The sequence below is a fragment of the Protopterus annectens genome, chromosome 1.part2 (genome assembly GCF_019279795.1).
Source record: "Protopterus annectens isolate FY-2018-M chromosome 1.part2, PAN1.0, whole genome shotgun sequence".
Classification (NCBI taxonomy): Eukaryota; Metazoa; Chordata; order Ceratodontiformes; family Protopteridae; genus Protopterus; species Protopterus annectens.
In genome coordinates, this window is record NC_056727.1 from 529,626,413 (window position 1) to 529,643,536 (window position 17,124).

At 40.5% G+C, this 17,124-nt stretch overlaps 1 protein-coding gene across 4 annotated transcripts in view; it reads left to right on the top strand.

Annotated features, from left to right (window-relative positions):
• The window catches only part of DHX57 (DExH-box helicase 57), a 2,066,546-nt gene that overhangs the window by 1,665,223 nt on the left and 384,199 nt on the right, over positions 1–17,124 (top strand). For all 4 annotated transcript variants that reach the window (XM_044057412.1, XM_044057439.1, XM_044057430.1 and 1 more), the window contains one exon: positions 16,193–16,276. In XM_044057412.1, coding sequence (XP_043913347.1) covers positions 16,193–16,276 — 84 coding nt within the window. The remainder of the gene's footprint in view (positions 1–16,192; positions 16,277–17,124) is intronic.

The window sequence follows — 17,124 nt, forward strand, 5'->3', positions numbered from 1 at the left end:
AAACCCAGTCTGTTTCACTTTTAGGGATCTACCATGTTCAAACTTGTCCCAACATTATTTCATTATTAGTTATATTTGTAGACTCTTGATTAAAATGTGGTCTATGTATCAACAAGTTTTGTTAATTTATGTAACTTGACTTCACTTTATAAACATTGTCATTAACTGAATTTTGAATTGAGGAAAGTATTGCGTAAAAAGCTTTAATATTCCTGCTGGACTGCCATCTAATTCTCTATTTTAAATGTTCTGTTCAAGGGATAAACTTGCATCTTTATATAGTGCCAATGTTATTTATTGCAGCTTTAATTATATGAGCTCATGATTCCTTTTGTATGTATTTCCAGGAAAACTGAGTCTGTCTGACAGAGTTAAATATTTTGCTGGAGTATTGTCTTTATCATAGGAGCCTTACATATTTCACTGTTGTTAAAATACAGTGTACAGTTATAAGTAACCCAAGACATTCTTTTATAGAAATAGGAAATGCTGTATTATTTAAAGTTCAGAGAAACTAAATCTGCACTTTATAAATATACTTCTTATACTCAGGATTTATTCAGAAGTGTATCTCCTGTTACAAACTTAGTTACTTTCAAAAAGGTTTTAGAAAGGTATCTACATTTATTTATTTATTTATTTTACATTTGTTAACCGGGGGTGTCTGACTGAGCCGAAAAGGCCCTTTTTCAGCAGAGGCCCGGGGAGAAAAGCTCCACAAAGAAAAATTACAGACACATTTAGTTATTTAGACATAATCAGTATACACACAAATTACAAGAGACATGTTTTTACAGTGGTATGCGGCACAAACAGTTACAGTGGAGAGAACAATCAAAAAAATATTAATTTTAAAAATAAAGGTAAGTAATAGATTTGTGGTGTACAGCTGAACTTTGTAATGTAGGTAGAATACATACATAGTACACAGGTACAGTACATACATTGTAGATTAGCCAGTGTTTGTGAGTAAGATTGAAAAACTATTATCAATTGCTCTAGATTTAGTATGTATATGTTATCCGCTACATGACTATCATGGTAGCAACATGATACATTGTCACTGTTTTTATAAATGTGACGTGTCTTTTTCTGATTGTCATCAAATGTATATTGCTACACACCTTGAAAATTGACAGTTGTAACGTTTTCAAAGATAAAAGAAAGGAAATATAAGAAATCTGGTGTGGTCAGTAGCTGACACATCCTGTTCAAAGGCTGCAGTATTACTTTCAGATTTGTACAGAACAGTGTATTATATTATAAATGTTTATGGTCATGGCAGTTATTTAAGTACTCATAAAATTGTAATTAAGTACTCATAAAACTGTATCCTGTAACTGCATTACATTCAATATCAAATGCTAATGAGTAACAAGTATTTCCATTAAGTAAAACATTTTCTGCACCAGATGAAAGAAGCCGTTCTTTTTACTTCAGGGATTTCAAGTCAGTTAGTGCTATTTTCCAGATTAATAAACAACAGTAAACATTTTTCTAAAATTGTTGTTGTGGTGCACTTTTACAGTTCGCAATTGTGACTTTCATGGTGGTGCAGCCGGTTCGATTCTTGGCTGGAGCACCTTCTGTGCAGATTCTGCATTTCCTCCCTGCAATCGAATGAGTTTTAAAGACATGCAGTAGGTGCATACGTGTGTGTGTGCCTTCTGTGAAGGTTGTTTGCCGGGCTGGCAACTCGACATCATAAAAACTCCACTGCCAATCAATGTGCGGTGATTGACTGTCCTGCTTCTCTTGGAGGTTAAGCAGTGTATTATTTTATTTATTGATTGTATTTGGTAACCTAGATGATCTGACTGGGCCATAAAAGGTGCATTTTCAGGAGAAGTCTGGGGAGAAAAGCTCCAAAATGTTTACAGTTTCAAGTTTAAGATTTCTAAAATACAGTTAGTATAACAATAAAAGGAAAGAAATACACACACACAAGGCTTATTAATGTACAAATGGAAATATGGTTAAAATACACAAAAATTAGTCTTAGAGTTGAATTATTAAGTCAGACATGCAGTTATATGGAGAGCTATGGAGATGAAGAAGCAAATGATTGTAAGGGAAGAGAGAGGGTATTTGAAGAGAGAGAGAAAAGTATTTTGGTTATAGGGTGGGAGGAGCAATGAAGATTTTATAGAGCAGGAGAAATGATGCGTAGTAGCTGAATAGATATTTTAAGTAATTTAAGGTAAAGAAAAAAGTTAAGTTTAGGATAGTTGTAAGTAAGAAATTTTTGAGTAATTATACATCTGATGAATGTACTTTTCATTCTTCTTCAACAAATGGGTTATGGATCCAGTCCTTGGATCCAACTCGGCTACATACTTCAAACTTGGATCCAACTCTAAAGCTCTTTCCTCTGTCGTTAATGCCCTAGTCCTTCTCAATATCTCAGATCTCATTTGCTGCCATCGCAGTCAGATGTAGGGTCCTTCTCTTGCAGCATTTTGTCAAGATTTTCAACAGTCTTTGTAAGTTAAAGTTTAGTTGTTCTAGCTAAAATTTCCTTTTTCTTTACTATAAACCTCCCTCTTAGTTTTCATTTCTTTCCACATCAGTAGTCCTTACTATAGCTTTATAGTAATTTCTTAACTTGCCATAGTTGGTAGTATCTTTCTCTTTCTGTCCTTCCTACTCCTTTTTACAGGGTAATTCTTAATTCATTTTCCTTCTGAACCTTTTCCTTCTGTAAAAAAATCTTGTTTTTCTTTCTCTTCCTCCATTTTTACTGTTATGGATAACAAGCTGACAAGTTTTAAAAAAAAGCACCTCTTGTGGGCGCAAAATTCGTAATTCGAATAACAACAAGGAGTGTGTATACTGTCTAGGAGCAGCTCATCTAAATACCAATGGTTCAGTATGTGCAGCTTTCAATACAAGAGCTTTAGCTGACAGATGCAGTACATTTATCCTTAAGGGTCTACTTCCTTCCTCAACTACATCTGCTCCAGAGGCTCAAACCCCCAGTAACACCTCTAAAGCTCTTTCGGAGCATAGCAAGTGCTCAATGCCAAAGTCCCTCAGGATTTTTTGGAACTGCCTCCGAAAGTCTCAAAAATATCAGATGCGACTTCATCAGACCTAAACGTATGCACTCCATATTCAAAATGTTTGGATCCAGTTATTATATTGGTAAGCCCTACAGCTCACTTTTTGGATCCCAAGGCTTTGGATATGAAACCTAGTACATCATATACTCCAAGAGCTTACTCCCCAGACTTCCTTTTGGAACCAGTCTCCCTTAGGCTGCATTCCCCTTTTATGAAAACTCCTAAAAAGTACTCTAGGCCTCAGTCTACCACATCCTCCATGTCCTCCAGAAGTCTTTTCAAAGCGGGTATGGATAGGATGATGCAAAAGTTCCTCTGAGCTCAGATCGAGGTAGGGGTAATCTCAGCTCCATCCTCTACTGGATCCATGAGTCTTCCACCCACTACTCACACAGTGTTATCTTCTTCTCCAATCCATCTTTCAGTTTTGGAGCCCCAGGATCAGACAGCTTTGAGAGTTCCAGAGTCGGATCCAAAGAGAATTTCTTTCTCAACTCTAATAACAGTCATGACTTGTTCTGCTCCTATTCCTTTGGAGCAGAACAGGTCCCGGAGCTGAAGTGTTGGCGTCAGATCCTTGGGTCCAGGATCTACTCCAATATTATGGGATCCATCCCTTCCCCTTGGAGCCTCAGCACTGGATAGCTTGGGTCTGGTTCCCTCCTCCAGGCATGAAACTGGTCAGAGTCATGATCTGCCTGTATTGGAACACTCTGCTCCAGTGCAGATGGCCACGGCTTCTCTGAGTCCATCTGCCTTTCAGGTTGTTGAAAGGGCTTTTTCTCATTCTAGAGATCTAGTCTGTTTTCCTTCAGATCCTCCCCTTATTCCCACCTCAGTTCCATGCACTGAGTCCATCAGACCTATTCCACAGGGACAGCTGATTCCACCTAGCTTCCAGTCAGTTCCCATGGAGGAACTCCCTCTCTCTTCTGATACCCCTCCCAAACATCCCCTGCAGAAGTCCATCAGAAAAGAACATGCAAGACTGATTTTAGGTTCATAGGTAGGTACTAGGCTATTGGCCCTAGGGCCTATATAAGCCTAGCCAAAGGCCCCTGGCTTTCGCCACCCAAGAAAATTATTTTCCTGTGCCACTGTTGAGCAGAGCCACAGAAGTTATCCCCGGGGTGAATTTCCTATCTCCCATCCAATCATCAAGATTTTTCTTGAAGAGTGCTAATGAGGAGCTTTGTTTGATATAGATAGGTAGTTTGTTCCAGAATATGGGAAGTCTCTGGGACAGGAATCTATCCCTCCAGCATGTTCTGTTTATTGTGGTGACAAGGTTTAGGTCCCTAGACTGTAGGGATTGGGATTTCTTTAAGTGGAGCATGTCTAAAAGCTCTAGGTTTGACATAGCTTTGTGTGTTAGGCAGAGATCGCCTCTGAACAGGTGATATGCAACGGAGTAAAGCTGCAGTTTTTTGAGATGGTCTGCATAGAGCATCTGTTTGAGGACGGTAATCCTCTTTGTGAGGTATTTCTGTGGCCTTTCCAGTTGTTGTAGATGTCTTGTGAGGTACATATCAAAAGGGGCATTGTACTCTATAATGGGTCTAATGAGTGACGAGTAGAGGGGAACAATGACCTCTTTTTTCCTGGATGAGAAACTTTTTGTGATGAGGTGTGCCACTTAGAAGAATTTCCTGACTACTGTGGCGATGTGATTATCAAAGGAGAGACTACTGTCCACCTGTGTCCCAAGGTCTCTTATCACACTTTCAGTGTTAAGTAGACTACCACCTATGTGGTAGTTCATGGGTACTGAGTTTTTACCAAAAGGGATGACAATGCACTTTTTGGCATTGAGCTTGAGGTCATGGCTTTGACACCAGGCATCTGTCTCAGCGAGGCCCTTTTGTAGGATGTCCACATCTTTTGGAGTTTTGATTATGGCTCCTAGTTTGCAGTCATCTGTGAACTTTGTTAGCCAAAGACCTTCTGTGTTGGTCTGTACTTCAGAGAAGTAGATACCAAACAGGAGAATACCCAGGACTGAACCCTGTGGTACTCCACTTGTCACTGGTCTGAAGTTGGATTTGAAGTCTGCTACTTTCACAGTGTGGGTTCTGTCAGTGAGCTAGTTGGCAACCCATCTTGTGACATAGGGATTTATACCTAGTGTAGTGAGTTTATTTATAATTCCAGAGTGGGGTATGGTGTCGAAAGCCTTGGTGATATCTAGATAGGCTGTGTGAACCACCTTACCCTCATCTACGGCTTTGGTGACTGCTTCAAAGAAGTCTATCAGGTTTAGGAGACATGATCTGCCTTTTACAAACCCGAACTGGGTGGGGTCCTGAGTTTGGAGATTACCAATGTCATTGTTTATAAGTTCCATGATGATACGTTCCATAGCCTTGCAGACCAGGCTTGTTAGGCTAATGGGGCGGTAGTTTCCGCGGTCTGTGGTGGCCTCCCTTTGTGGAGTGGGGATAACTGTCGCTGTGCGCCATTCAGTGGGCACATAGCCTGAGGTGAGGCTATGATTGAACATGGTACTTAGGTGGGGTGCCAGTTCGTTCTGTAGTTCATGTAGAACACAGCCTGGGATGTCGTCAGGTCCCATGGATGCTGTGTTCTTGGCTTTGGATAGTGTGTTTTTTACCTGTGCAGCCGTGATTACAGGAACTTTGCATTCTTCTGGTGTAGAGATGGGCCCTTTAGGGGATGACAGGGGGGTAAAGTTAGCAATGAACCTATATGCCAGGATGTTGGCAATATCAGTTGGTTCTGTATATTTAGTGCCATTTTGCTGTAGCTCAGAGCAGATCTGAGTGTTGCCATTGAGATTCCTGACAGCTACAGAATGCTTTGTGGTTGTCTTTAGAGTCAGTGGTGATTTTGTTTTCATAACTAGCTTTGGAGGATTTTATGAGGGATCTCAGCTTCTTACTGAGGCTGACCAGGGAGTTCTCCAATCATGGGATTTTACTCTTTTTTGCAACAGTTTCTTTCTTCTGTTGTACAGTTTGTTTATGGCAGGGGAATACCAGATTGGCTTTCTTTTTTTGGAGGATAGCATCTTGGTTCTGTTAGGGATTGCACGATCCATGCACTCGTGTAAGTGCTTATAAAGTGCATTTGTGTAGGATTCAGCAGTCATACCTCTACTGTCCGTCAGCATGGGTGTTGTGAAGTTTGCCACTTCTGTCTTAAGAAGCGTGAAGGTGGCTTTGGAGAAATTTTTTACTGTGGTTTCCCTAATGGGGGATAGGGGAGGGATGGGGATGTCTAGGGTGATTAGCTTGTGGTCGGATCTGACCAACGAGGAATTGACCTCTGGTGTGGAGAACCAGTTGCCCATGTTGGTAATAACCAGGTCTAGGATATTGCTTCCCCTGGTGGGGGTGTGGATAAGTTGATCCATGGCATTGGAATTTATGAATTCCAGAAAACGTTGAGCACAAGCGTTGGTACATGAGTAGTTTTCCCAGTTAATGGTAGGGTAGTTGAAATCGCCCATTATTAGGGTATTAGGGTGTATTAAGAAATGAGGAGTGGGAATCCTGGGGAATGGTGGGGGATCTGTAGCAAGCTACAATTTGGATTGCGGTCTTGCCCAGAGTTAGTTGCACTTGGATAATCTCGGATGCATTATGCTGAGCAACTAGCCTGGAGGTGTGGATATCCTTAATGAATATGGGCACACCTCCGCCTTTACTGTTTCGGTCCAGGTTAGGTCGCCGAAAGGTGTGGTATGAGTTATAGCCTGGTAACACAGGGGTACTCTCTGGAGCCTTGAACCAGGTCTCTGTCACTGCACAGATGTCGATGTTCTCCATTTTAAGGAGTACCTCGAGTGAGTGCATTTTGAGGTTTAGACTTCTAGCATTGAGTAGCAATACCCTCAGATTCTTTTGCCTGTACCTGTTAGGGTGATGAATTTGTCATTTGAACCTTGCCTAAAAAAGGCACTATAGGAGTGGCTAGAGCCTTAGCCAGTATCCGGAATCCCAGGGGCGACAGGTGCAGGGCCATCTCTGGCAAAGCATCGTGGATTGTCGATCATGTCATCCCAGGCAGACAGATACTGGATCCCCTTAGAATGACACCAGAAGCTTAGCCAAGTGTTGAAGTAAATCATTTTGTCCTTGTACTGTGGTATCATTCTGGGTGATGGCAGGATGTTACTCAGGGCTAGGGTCATACCTGCCAGGGCTACAAGATCGGACAGCTCCTCCATGTCCCTTTTCATGTAGTCCAAGGAGGTACGTCTCAGGTCATTCACACCAACATGGACAATGACAGAGTCATATTTGTACTTGTTGTGGAGTGACCTGAGGGCATGCATTATGTGGTGGATCCTGGCACATGACAGGCAGCTGACCGTAACTTTCTCCTTGTTTAGCCTGGTGAGTGGAACATCAGTGTGCCTGACTATAGAGTCACCTATGACTAGAGTGCTGGGTACGTTGTTATGCCTTATGGGCTGTGGTTGAGTGACACACTGAGTTTGTGGGCTATGTGTCATTTGGGTTGTGCTGGGGGCTGGAGGTTGCTTGTGTTTCTGCTCTGGAGGTCCCTGTTGCTTGGGCAGGTTTTTACTGAGAGCCAACGTGAATGTAGGTGTGTGTTTTGTGTTTCTATATGTGTGTTTTGGTGGTGTAGGTTTTGAGGGACTATGTGCTGAGTGTGGTGTGGTGCAAGTATTTACCTTCTCCTCTTGACTGTCTAGTCCAGTCTTGGGTGAAGAGAGCTTTGCTTCCAGTTTGGCTATATAAGTGCATCTCTCACAGGTTGTAGTGTTGGGTGGTAGGAGGAGAAGGTTGTCTGTGTACATGAGGCAATTACTGCATTGCCTCAAGATGCCCAGATTAATCAGGTAGACAGGAGAAAACACTGGGAGCTGACCCTTTTGAGGAAGGAGAAGGTCCTCCAGATCAGCACCTGATGACATCTCCTTTGGAGACATGTTAAAGATCCTTAAGCAAAAAGGTGGTTTGTCTTCTGCTAATCCTTCTCCAGAGGAATCAATATTTTTGGAGGCTTTTGGTTCTGGTTCATCTACTTCTTGAGTAACCCCCCCCCCCCCGAAAGATGAACTTATTGATCTAGTCTCTCTCCGAGCATGGAAGGAGCCTGATTTCATTGAGGCAATACCGTGTTGACCTGACAAATTCCTAACTCCCCCCAAAAAGTTAAATCCCACTGGAGCAAAGGAGTCCCAGTAGATGCAATGGTAGTGACGGCAGTCACTAAAAAATAACTAGCAGAACAGAGCTCATTTGTCCATGGACTAAACAGAGAATCTACAGCACTGGACAGATTCAGAAAGTGAGTTTATGCCTCAGCATCAATCACGTTGAGGTCACTTAAGTATCTGTCACACTTTTCAAGGCTACAGAGAGATTTGACCAAAGAACTGTCAAGTCTGCAGAGGATTTCAAAAGATCATCTACTCAGCTGGCCACTTTGTCAGTTTCCAATGTGTCCATGAGGTTGATCTCTTGCAGAGCTGAAGGCACCTCACAGATGGCTGTTTCAGGCATTGCCATAAGGAGACATGCCTGAATGTGGCAATGCAACTTTGTAGAGCCTTTCAAGGCATCTTGTACTCCCTTTGATGGAACATTTTTGTTTGGTCTTTCTGTGAAAGAAACAGTTCCCCTCAGCGAACAAGAAAGAAAGACCATGTCTGCTTTGGGAATCAAGTTTTCTATCCCTCAGTGAACTTTCTGTAGAAATCAGAGAGGTGGTAAGAAAATGTGGTTTCGCAAATCTCAGGGACCTTTCCAAGATCTGCACGGAGACAGCTCCTTCAGAGGTAAAAGAGGCAGTTTGAATGGTAGACGCTACCCTCGAGGCAGAGAAAGCCCACAAAATCAGAGTTTTCATCATGTTTCCTTTCCAGATAAACCTTATCAACCCTCCTAAAGTGCTGCTCAACTGCCCACCTCTGGAGGCACTCAAGGGACAATTGTCTTTGCACCTAGATGCCTGGTCTGCATTAACAAAAGATACTGGGGGGGCTAAAAATAATATCCAGAGGTTACTTCATACAATTTTCCTAGCTCCCATTCTACAAAAGGAAAAACTTTTCCGACATTCCACCCACTCAGGAGAAGGCAGCAGCACAAGAAATTCAAAAGCTGCTAGATAAGAGTTATTCAGAAGGTTCCACCAGACCAAATAAGATTCAAAACTTACTCACATTTCTTTTTAGTGCCCAAAAAGACAGGGGACCTGAAACCAGTCTTGGATCTAGGCAAACTGAACCAGTATGTAAAAAAGTCAAAGTTTCGAATGGTCATGGTCCAGTCCATTCATTCCTTTTCTTGGTAAGAATGATAAGATGTGTTCCATAGATCTCCAGGATGTGTACTATCACATCAAAATAAACAGGTACTCCCAAAGATATTTATGCATTTGGCTGGGAGATGGTCACTACCAATTCAGAGTCCTGCCCTTTGGACTCACCACAGCTCCCAGGGTGTGCACCAAATGTATGGCAGTGGTGGCAGATCACTTGAGTCTCAAAGGATTCCAAGTGTTTCCATACATAAATGACTGGCTCCTTACCTCCCTCACTATACATCTCCTTCAACAATCCAGGGACTATTTGCTCCAGACTTGTCACTCACTAGGAATAACAATCAGTTACACATACCAACAACAAGTCTGTAGTCTGGTACATCAACAAACAAGGGGGATCCTGGTCTTTTCCTCTCTGCCAGGAGGTTATGAGAGTGTGGCAATGGGTGGCCTACAGCAACTGCTTTCTAGTTGCAATGAACATTCCAGGGAAAAACCAAAGTACTAGTGGGCAAACTCAGTGGGGCCATCCTCATGCCTCACAAGTGATCTCTCAATCAGTGGCAGATGAAATTTTTCATCATTGGGGCCACCTTTGCTGCAACCTTTTTGTGTCCCCCAAAAACAAGTACAGCAGGTATTTTGCCTTGACCCCCCCTCCTTCAGAGGTAGTCACTGAAAGATGCTGTAGTCCATGTTTGGCCATTCAGTCTCCTTTATTCCTTTAAGGTCATCCCTGAATTCCTTTAATCCCCAAATTCCTACAGAAAGCAATTCGGTTGAAGAGCTCAGTCATTCTTATTGCTCTCTACTGGCCTCGGCAGGTATGGTGCCCCTTCCTTTGGTCTCATCTTCATTATCCTACCTGGATACTGGAGCCAACTCCAGATCTTCTTTCAAAACCCTTAGGGATGAGTCATCCCAATATCCCAGCCTTCATATAACCGCATGGTTTCTCCAGTTCCAGTAATAGTCAGACAGCCCAGGCTTTCTTCCACAGTATGCACCATTTTATTGTCCTCATAAAAGGACTCATCTAAGAAGGTTTACAAGAGCAAATGGAAAAGATTTTCCCTTTGGGCATTAAGAAACAACACTGACCCTTTTACTGCCCCAGTCTCTGCTGTCCTTGATTTTATGGCTGCTCTTTTCAAAGAAGAGCTAGATTTTCTACAGTTAAACTACAGTTGGCAGCCATTTCTAATTTTCATACAGGAGAAAAAAAATTTATTTGGCTTCTTCCAAGTTATGTAAAGCTTTTTTGAAAGACACTTTTCTCCTTAGACCCTCAGTAAAGGATCCTTCTCTTCCCTGGGATCTGACAGTAGTTCTACAAAGTCTGACCCAGAAACCCTTTGATCCTTCAGCAAAAAAATGATTTAAAATTTCTGTCATGTAAAACAGTCTTTTTAGTAGCTATCACTTCTGCAAAAAGAATTTCTGAACTCCACGATCTTTCAGCAGTCTCCCTATATTATTTTCCATAAAGGCAGGATAACTTTATGAGCAAACCCTTCTTTTTTTACCTAAAGTGGCTTCTGAATCTAACATCAACCAATCCATTCATTTACTGGGTTTCTTTCCAATTTTTTCAAACAAAGGAGAATACATGCTATGCCTCCTGGATGTGCACAGGCAATTACATTTTTATCTACACAGAATTAAACAAATTACAAAATTACATCAGCTATGTGTATCCTTCTTATCAAATCAGCTGGGTTACCCAGTTTTGAAAGTTACATTGGCTAAATGGATAACTAATTGCATTTCTTGGACCCATTTTCAACAAGGCATTTCTCTATCAAGACCGCCTAAAGCTCACTCAGCTAGATCCAAGGCCACTTCATCTGCTTTTTGGTCAAGAACTTCTATTGATATTTCCACAGCGGCCACATTGTCCAATGCACATGCCTTTGTTGCTCATTGCAAATTGGATATAATATTTAAAAGCAGAGCTGCCTTTGGCTTAACAGTTCTCCAGAATATCCTTCCATGAGGGCCACCCAAGATTCATGTAGCTGGGGACTCTGTCCTATTCATTGAGGAAGAATGAAAAGGATGACATCAGATTTAAAAGTTGTATACTCACCATAACTAGGCATCCGTGTTGTCTATTTTCACTCTTCCTCAACTTCTCCCCCTTTCTTCCCCCTTCCTATAATCTTCTTGAGGGACCTGTTGGATTTTTTTTTATTGGAGCTTATAGTTCTCGGTTTGAGCTCTATTCTTTGAGCTCTCTCTTTCTTTATCTAATTAACAGGGACTTTTTGGCAACAAACTTGATTTGAGGTATTGAGAATGGCTAAGTCATTATGGACAGAGGAAGGAGCTTGAGAGTTGGATACAAAGTCTGAAATATGTGGCTTGAGTCAGATCCAAGGATCAAATCCATAATCCATTTGTTGAGGAAGAATGAAAATGAACAGCACAGATGCCTAGTTATGGTAAGCACATAACGTTTAACTAATTCTCTTAGTTAAAGAAATGTAATGGTTATTAGGGGATTGTGGAAAGAGAGAAAATTATGATATAATTCCATTAACCTGGTAGAGGTACAATTGCACAGCTAGGTGCTATATAGAAAGCATTTTGTTTATCTTTAAACCTGTTGTAGGGTGATATTAATCTAATTGAGGAGGGTATGGTATTCCATTTCTTTGAAACACAAGAAGGATATTGGTAATTGCCAAAGGAGCTATATAATTTCTTAACTACTAGTAAGTTTGTGTCTGCAGAGCGATGACATCGTGGAGAAGAGTACCTTTGTAGGAGAGAATTTATGTAAGGGCTTTTATTAGGAGAAAAGATAATGCTATGTGCAAGTTTTAACTGTGTAAAACTTAGGTAATTTGAGAATTGAAGCCGGCATAATCGAGTGCTGCACACTGATGTGTTGAATTTGGCATTTTTGTAGCAAATTTTGCAATTTGTTTGTAGCATTGTTCCAGTTTTCAAATCAGTGTTAAGTTAATGCTTGTTAGGATGTGGGGAGGCATCAACACTAAAAGATTTGCAACTTATTCTGGGTTTGGTGTCCACAGGGGTTCTTATAATACTTAGTGGTTTAAAAAGGATGCAGCCTCCATCTTGTGAAGTTTGATAGACTTTACCTCATGTAAAAATTCTTTCAGTTGTTGTTAATTCAGTCTGTCTGTCTTGACCAAATGAGCTTTGATAATATAGTTCTCATATAACTGTAGCATATCTATCCCTGTTACAAGGGGCGGCTTTGACTTCAAAGCAAGGGGAGTTGTAGGGAGAAACTGAATGTTCAGTCAGCTAGAGATGTCATGGTGAGTGCGTACAAGCTCCCTCCCCCTGGCTTAGGAGGCATGCCTTTCAGAATCAGAAGAGGATGAGTACAGCCAAGGAGCCATAGCTGTAGTTACACACCTCCTGAATGGGGTGTCTCTCCATCCTGGTTTTACATTGTGGGGGCAAGAGCCATACCTCAGTCTGTGTACTACATGCTTAGTTGTGATCATTGGCCAGCACGGATAGTATGTTCCCAGAATGCTGCACATTACCATGTTGGAGTGAAACATTTCCTTGTTTTTGATACTTTGGCTCAGCCACATTGAACATAACCGTCCGGCATGCAGCCAGCTCACATGATTTGTTTCAGGATCAGATCTGTCATAAAACCATTTAGTACTCAGCCACTTTGGTAGTAAAGATTTCATTATTCATGGTCCCATTGTTCAACGCAACCTTTCTAATAGACTGACATCCCTTACTACTCTCATTTGCTTGCTGGTAGTCTTCAAACAGCACCTTTTCAACAAAATCCCCCTGGCAGCAGGTGTGACACACATGTGGCCCTGTGGTAACATCCAGGCCTGAACCCCTTCAGAATTCCCTTCCAGTGCATTAGACACCCGTTATGCTAATTGAAACCAGGTCACCTGCATCTTACACCAGTGGTGCTAGCTAAAACTGAATTTTACTGAAGGGCTCTGTTGATCTCCTGGGCATTTTTAAAATGTACAGTATGCAGAAATGATTCCCAGCAAATAAGTCACCTCACAAATTATCAAGTAAATTTATACATTTTAGTAACCAAAAACTACTGGACTAAATAAAATTTTATATTCATTTCAGAACACCAAAATTTCCCTAAATAAATATTTATAATCTTTCTTACAAGTAATAAGCGCACTGTTTTTGTAAGGAAAAATATATACAAGATTTAAATAATAAAAACTGCATTCATTTTATAGAAAATTATTGTAGTAGAGTTCCTATATTTCTTTAACACATTAACTGGATTCTAGTATTTTTTATTTATGCTATTTGAACTGAAATTCTTAAATCAGTAGCTTAATAGCTTTTGAAACAACAAATTTGAAATCAAGTGTTTCCATCACAAAATGTGATATACATTTATTTTTTACCATCTAAATGCTTTAATGTCTCAAAGAAATTTGAATTTCTTGATTTAGTAAGTCTTCAGACCAAAGTTTTCTCTTGGGAGTTGTCATGAACTCCTAAGTCAGAGTCCCAGGTACTTCTTTCCCACAAATTAAAACACTGACTTTATAGTACTGCAATTTTCCAAGATGATGTTAAAATATGTATATGCAGATTTCCCTCACTTTATTTGTTAAGTTTTACTTGAAGTAATTATATTACACACATGAGTCAGCCAAGCTTGACCTATAGTACCCCAGTCTTTCTAATGCAATTATACTGGAAGCAATCTAGATAGTAAAGGTGCTACTGTAGGTGAATATAAGACAAAATATTTTACTTCCCTAGATAATAGTTTACCGTTACTGGTGAACCCGTTAAAGTTGGTTCTATTAAACCTTTTTCTTTTTCAGAAGTTTTAGGAATTACAAAACTGAATATAAACCCTGCTAAGCAAAATATTGATACTCTAGTACCAGTTTATATCTATGCCAGTATTTCCACAGCAAAAAAAGTGTCTTGACACATCTCATAGTAAAACAGGCTATGCAAACTAAATCTTTGTACTCTACCTACTGACCTATTGCTAACCAGTGATTTCCTGGACAATAGCCATTATAGTCCATAATGCCTGAAAAAAGATTCAGCATGTATAAACCATATATTCCATCTATTTCACAGAGAATTTGAGGTTAATCAGGAAGGAAAATCTTTCCACTCATTTTCCTGTAATGAAAGGGGAACTTTCCCCCTTGTTCTTTTTAACATCTTGTACTACACAGTCCTCAGTATTTACTTCCCTTAAGTGGCATCAAGTCAGGCACAGTCTCTTAACAAGTTGCTTCCTGAGCAGTTCAGTGGGCTTTCTCAGAAAGCAAGAGGCGACATAAGATATAATCAGCTTATTCATAATGGGGGGAGGACATATTTAGCCTATGCTGTTTTTAAAACAACCAGTGACTTTTTTTTAAAAGGGCAGTCTAAACTGCATACATATTCAGTACAAGCTGCAGTGTGCTTCTCTGTTTTTGCTTTTGCTACTCATGGATGAAAATTACTATGTCTTTAATTTAAAGAAATTAAATATATGTTAGCAAAAATGGAGAAGCTGCAACCTAGTAGCATGAGCCCCCTTTCCTGTTACCACATTGAGTCTATGGAAGTAAAAAAGAAAAAAAAAAAAAAACACTGATTAAAAAGAAAACTCTGTAGTATTGGATTTGGCCACCACCCTTAACCTTGACATAGACACAATTAAGTTTTTGCACTGGAATGCTCACTCCCTGTAACTGAGCAGTAGTGACTCTGATGTGGGTAAGAAGATACATGACATGACATAAACATGAGAGGAAGAATGTTTGAAGTAGTAATTGAGAAGGCAGGGAAAGGATTTCCAGTTAGTTACACCCACTGCAAATAACACTTGTTTTGTCAATGAACTGAAGAAGCAGTTTCAACTGTGAATGCGCTTTTGTCTTTTTTCATTACAATCAGGTAAGTTTATACTAGATCCTTTTGCCATATCTCAGCCTACATATCTCTTGGGAACTATCATTTGTTTTATATTGTTCTGTGGACTGGAATACTGGTGTTTATTGGTGGTTTTCTTTTTTGTCAATGAACTGTTATGATGAATATTCACATCCATCTAATTCCTTCATAATACTGTGTTTGTCAAGCTAAAATGTAAAGGTCATCTGGAAATTAGTTCTAAATACTTGCCAATAACACTGTTGTACCAGTCTTTCTGTGGATGTTTTAATAATTTGGGAATAGGAGTTGGGTCATCACATTAAAGGAAATGTCAGCTCTGTGGATAGAGAAATAAAGCCCTTACTATGTTGCAGGCGACCAGAGTTTGAGCAGTGAATCCAATGCCTGTAGGATCTGGCTGGGAAAGGTTGGAGTGACTGACCATTGCTGGTTCTGCTGTCCTGGGGTGGGGGATTGGAAGTGCCTCTGGCTCACCACAATGGTGACACCTGGTGGGGGCACTAGCTGTTGTCTAGTGGAGTTCAAGCTAGCCAAGCTTGTGCTATCATGGTGCTTAGATGCAGTAAAGCCAAGGGGAATCCAGCATGTGGAAGTATGCTTCCCTTCAGGTGACAGCAACAGCAGGTTTGGAAGAGTCACTGAGGGGAGTGGGGGTGCTCCCAATGGGGAAAGGATAGGTCACCTCTCAGACTCAGCAAGCTGGCCTGCTTTGAACCACTGGGGAATGGAATGGCTAATTGAGATTTTGGGGCAGGAATGAATAGGCTGTAGCACTTTTGCCAAACCTGGTTCCTGTATTCCCAGAATGAATGGTTTGATAGGGTGTTGCTAGCAGATCCACTGGGTAAGGTCCTGGAAAGGAACAAAAAAAACCCTCACATATTAAAGGAAAAACATTTGGTTACATATATTGAGAAAGAACAAAGTACATTGTATAGATGTTTATATTTTCTTATTTATATAAATAGGGATGGATACATGCTTTGAAGAACAGTTCTCGTGCAGCTTTCATCTACTGCAAACAGCATTTCCTGTCAGGAAGAGTCCTACAAGTATGTATTGCTGTTTTTCTACACTGTATTTTTACTTACTAATCATGTCAATATAAAATATGTTCTAGCTTGATTAGGCATGTTTGAACTGAGCCATTATATCTTGGATTCTAAGATGCATACTGAATACAAGCGTTTTTACTTGTAGCCTTAGAATGAAGAGGAACTACATTTGGCTCATATAAATCCACAGTTTGCAGGTCTACGGGTTTCGATCATGCATCCTTCAGTACTCTGAAGGGTAACATGTAGTACAACATGCTGTTCATATAAGGATCATGCTGTCTTTTTTATTAGTTTGTAAGGTGTTTTGTAGTATTAATGCTTCAGTTTTAGAGGCAATCTAAGATGTTCACAAGCACTGTGCTATTTTCATAAAAGTAGCTTTGTCTTCCATGGAATGTAGCCCTTTGGTGAGGAGGCAGGGAGCAGCCGTGGTTCTTATGCCTCTTCAGGAAGAGGTAGAAGAGGATGTAGACTATAAGCTGATGTAGATCTTGAGTATACATCCCATGGTGACTTTGTTGTTTACACAAGGTTGACATTGAAACATTAAGATTAAAAAAAAGATCGGGGCACTCTGCTGGAGTTTGGATCTTCCCACCTCTCGCTTATAAAAAACAAAACACCAGAATTTCAACAAAACACCAGAATTTCATGGATCATGAGAGAAGGGACTACAACTGCTCATTTCACATTGATTGAGAGACAGACTTTTACATCTGTTTCAGTGACTGGAGTGCATAGGTCTGGGATACAGCTAAACAAATGGTACTTGCTGTACTACTATTCCAGGTAAGCCTTTCTACTCTTTCTTTGAAATACTTCCTTGTTTTTCTCTTATTCTG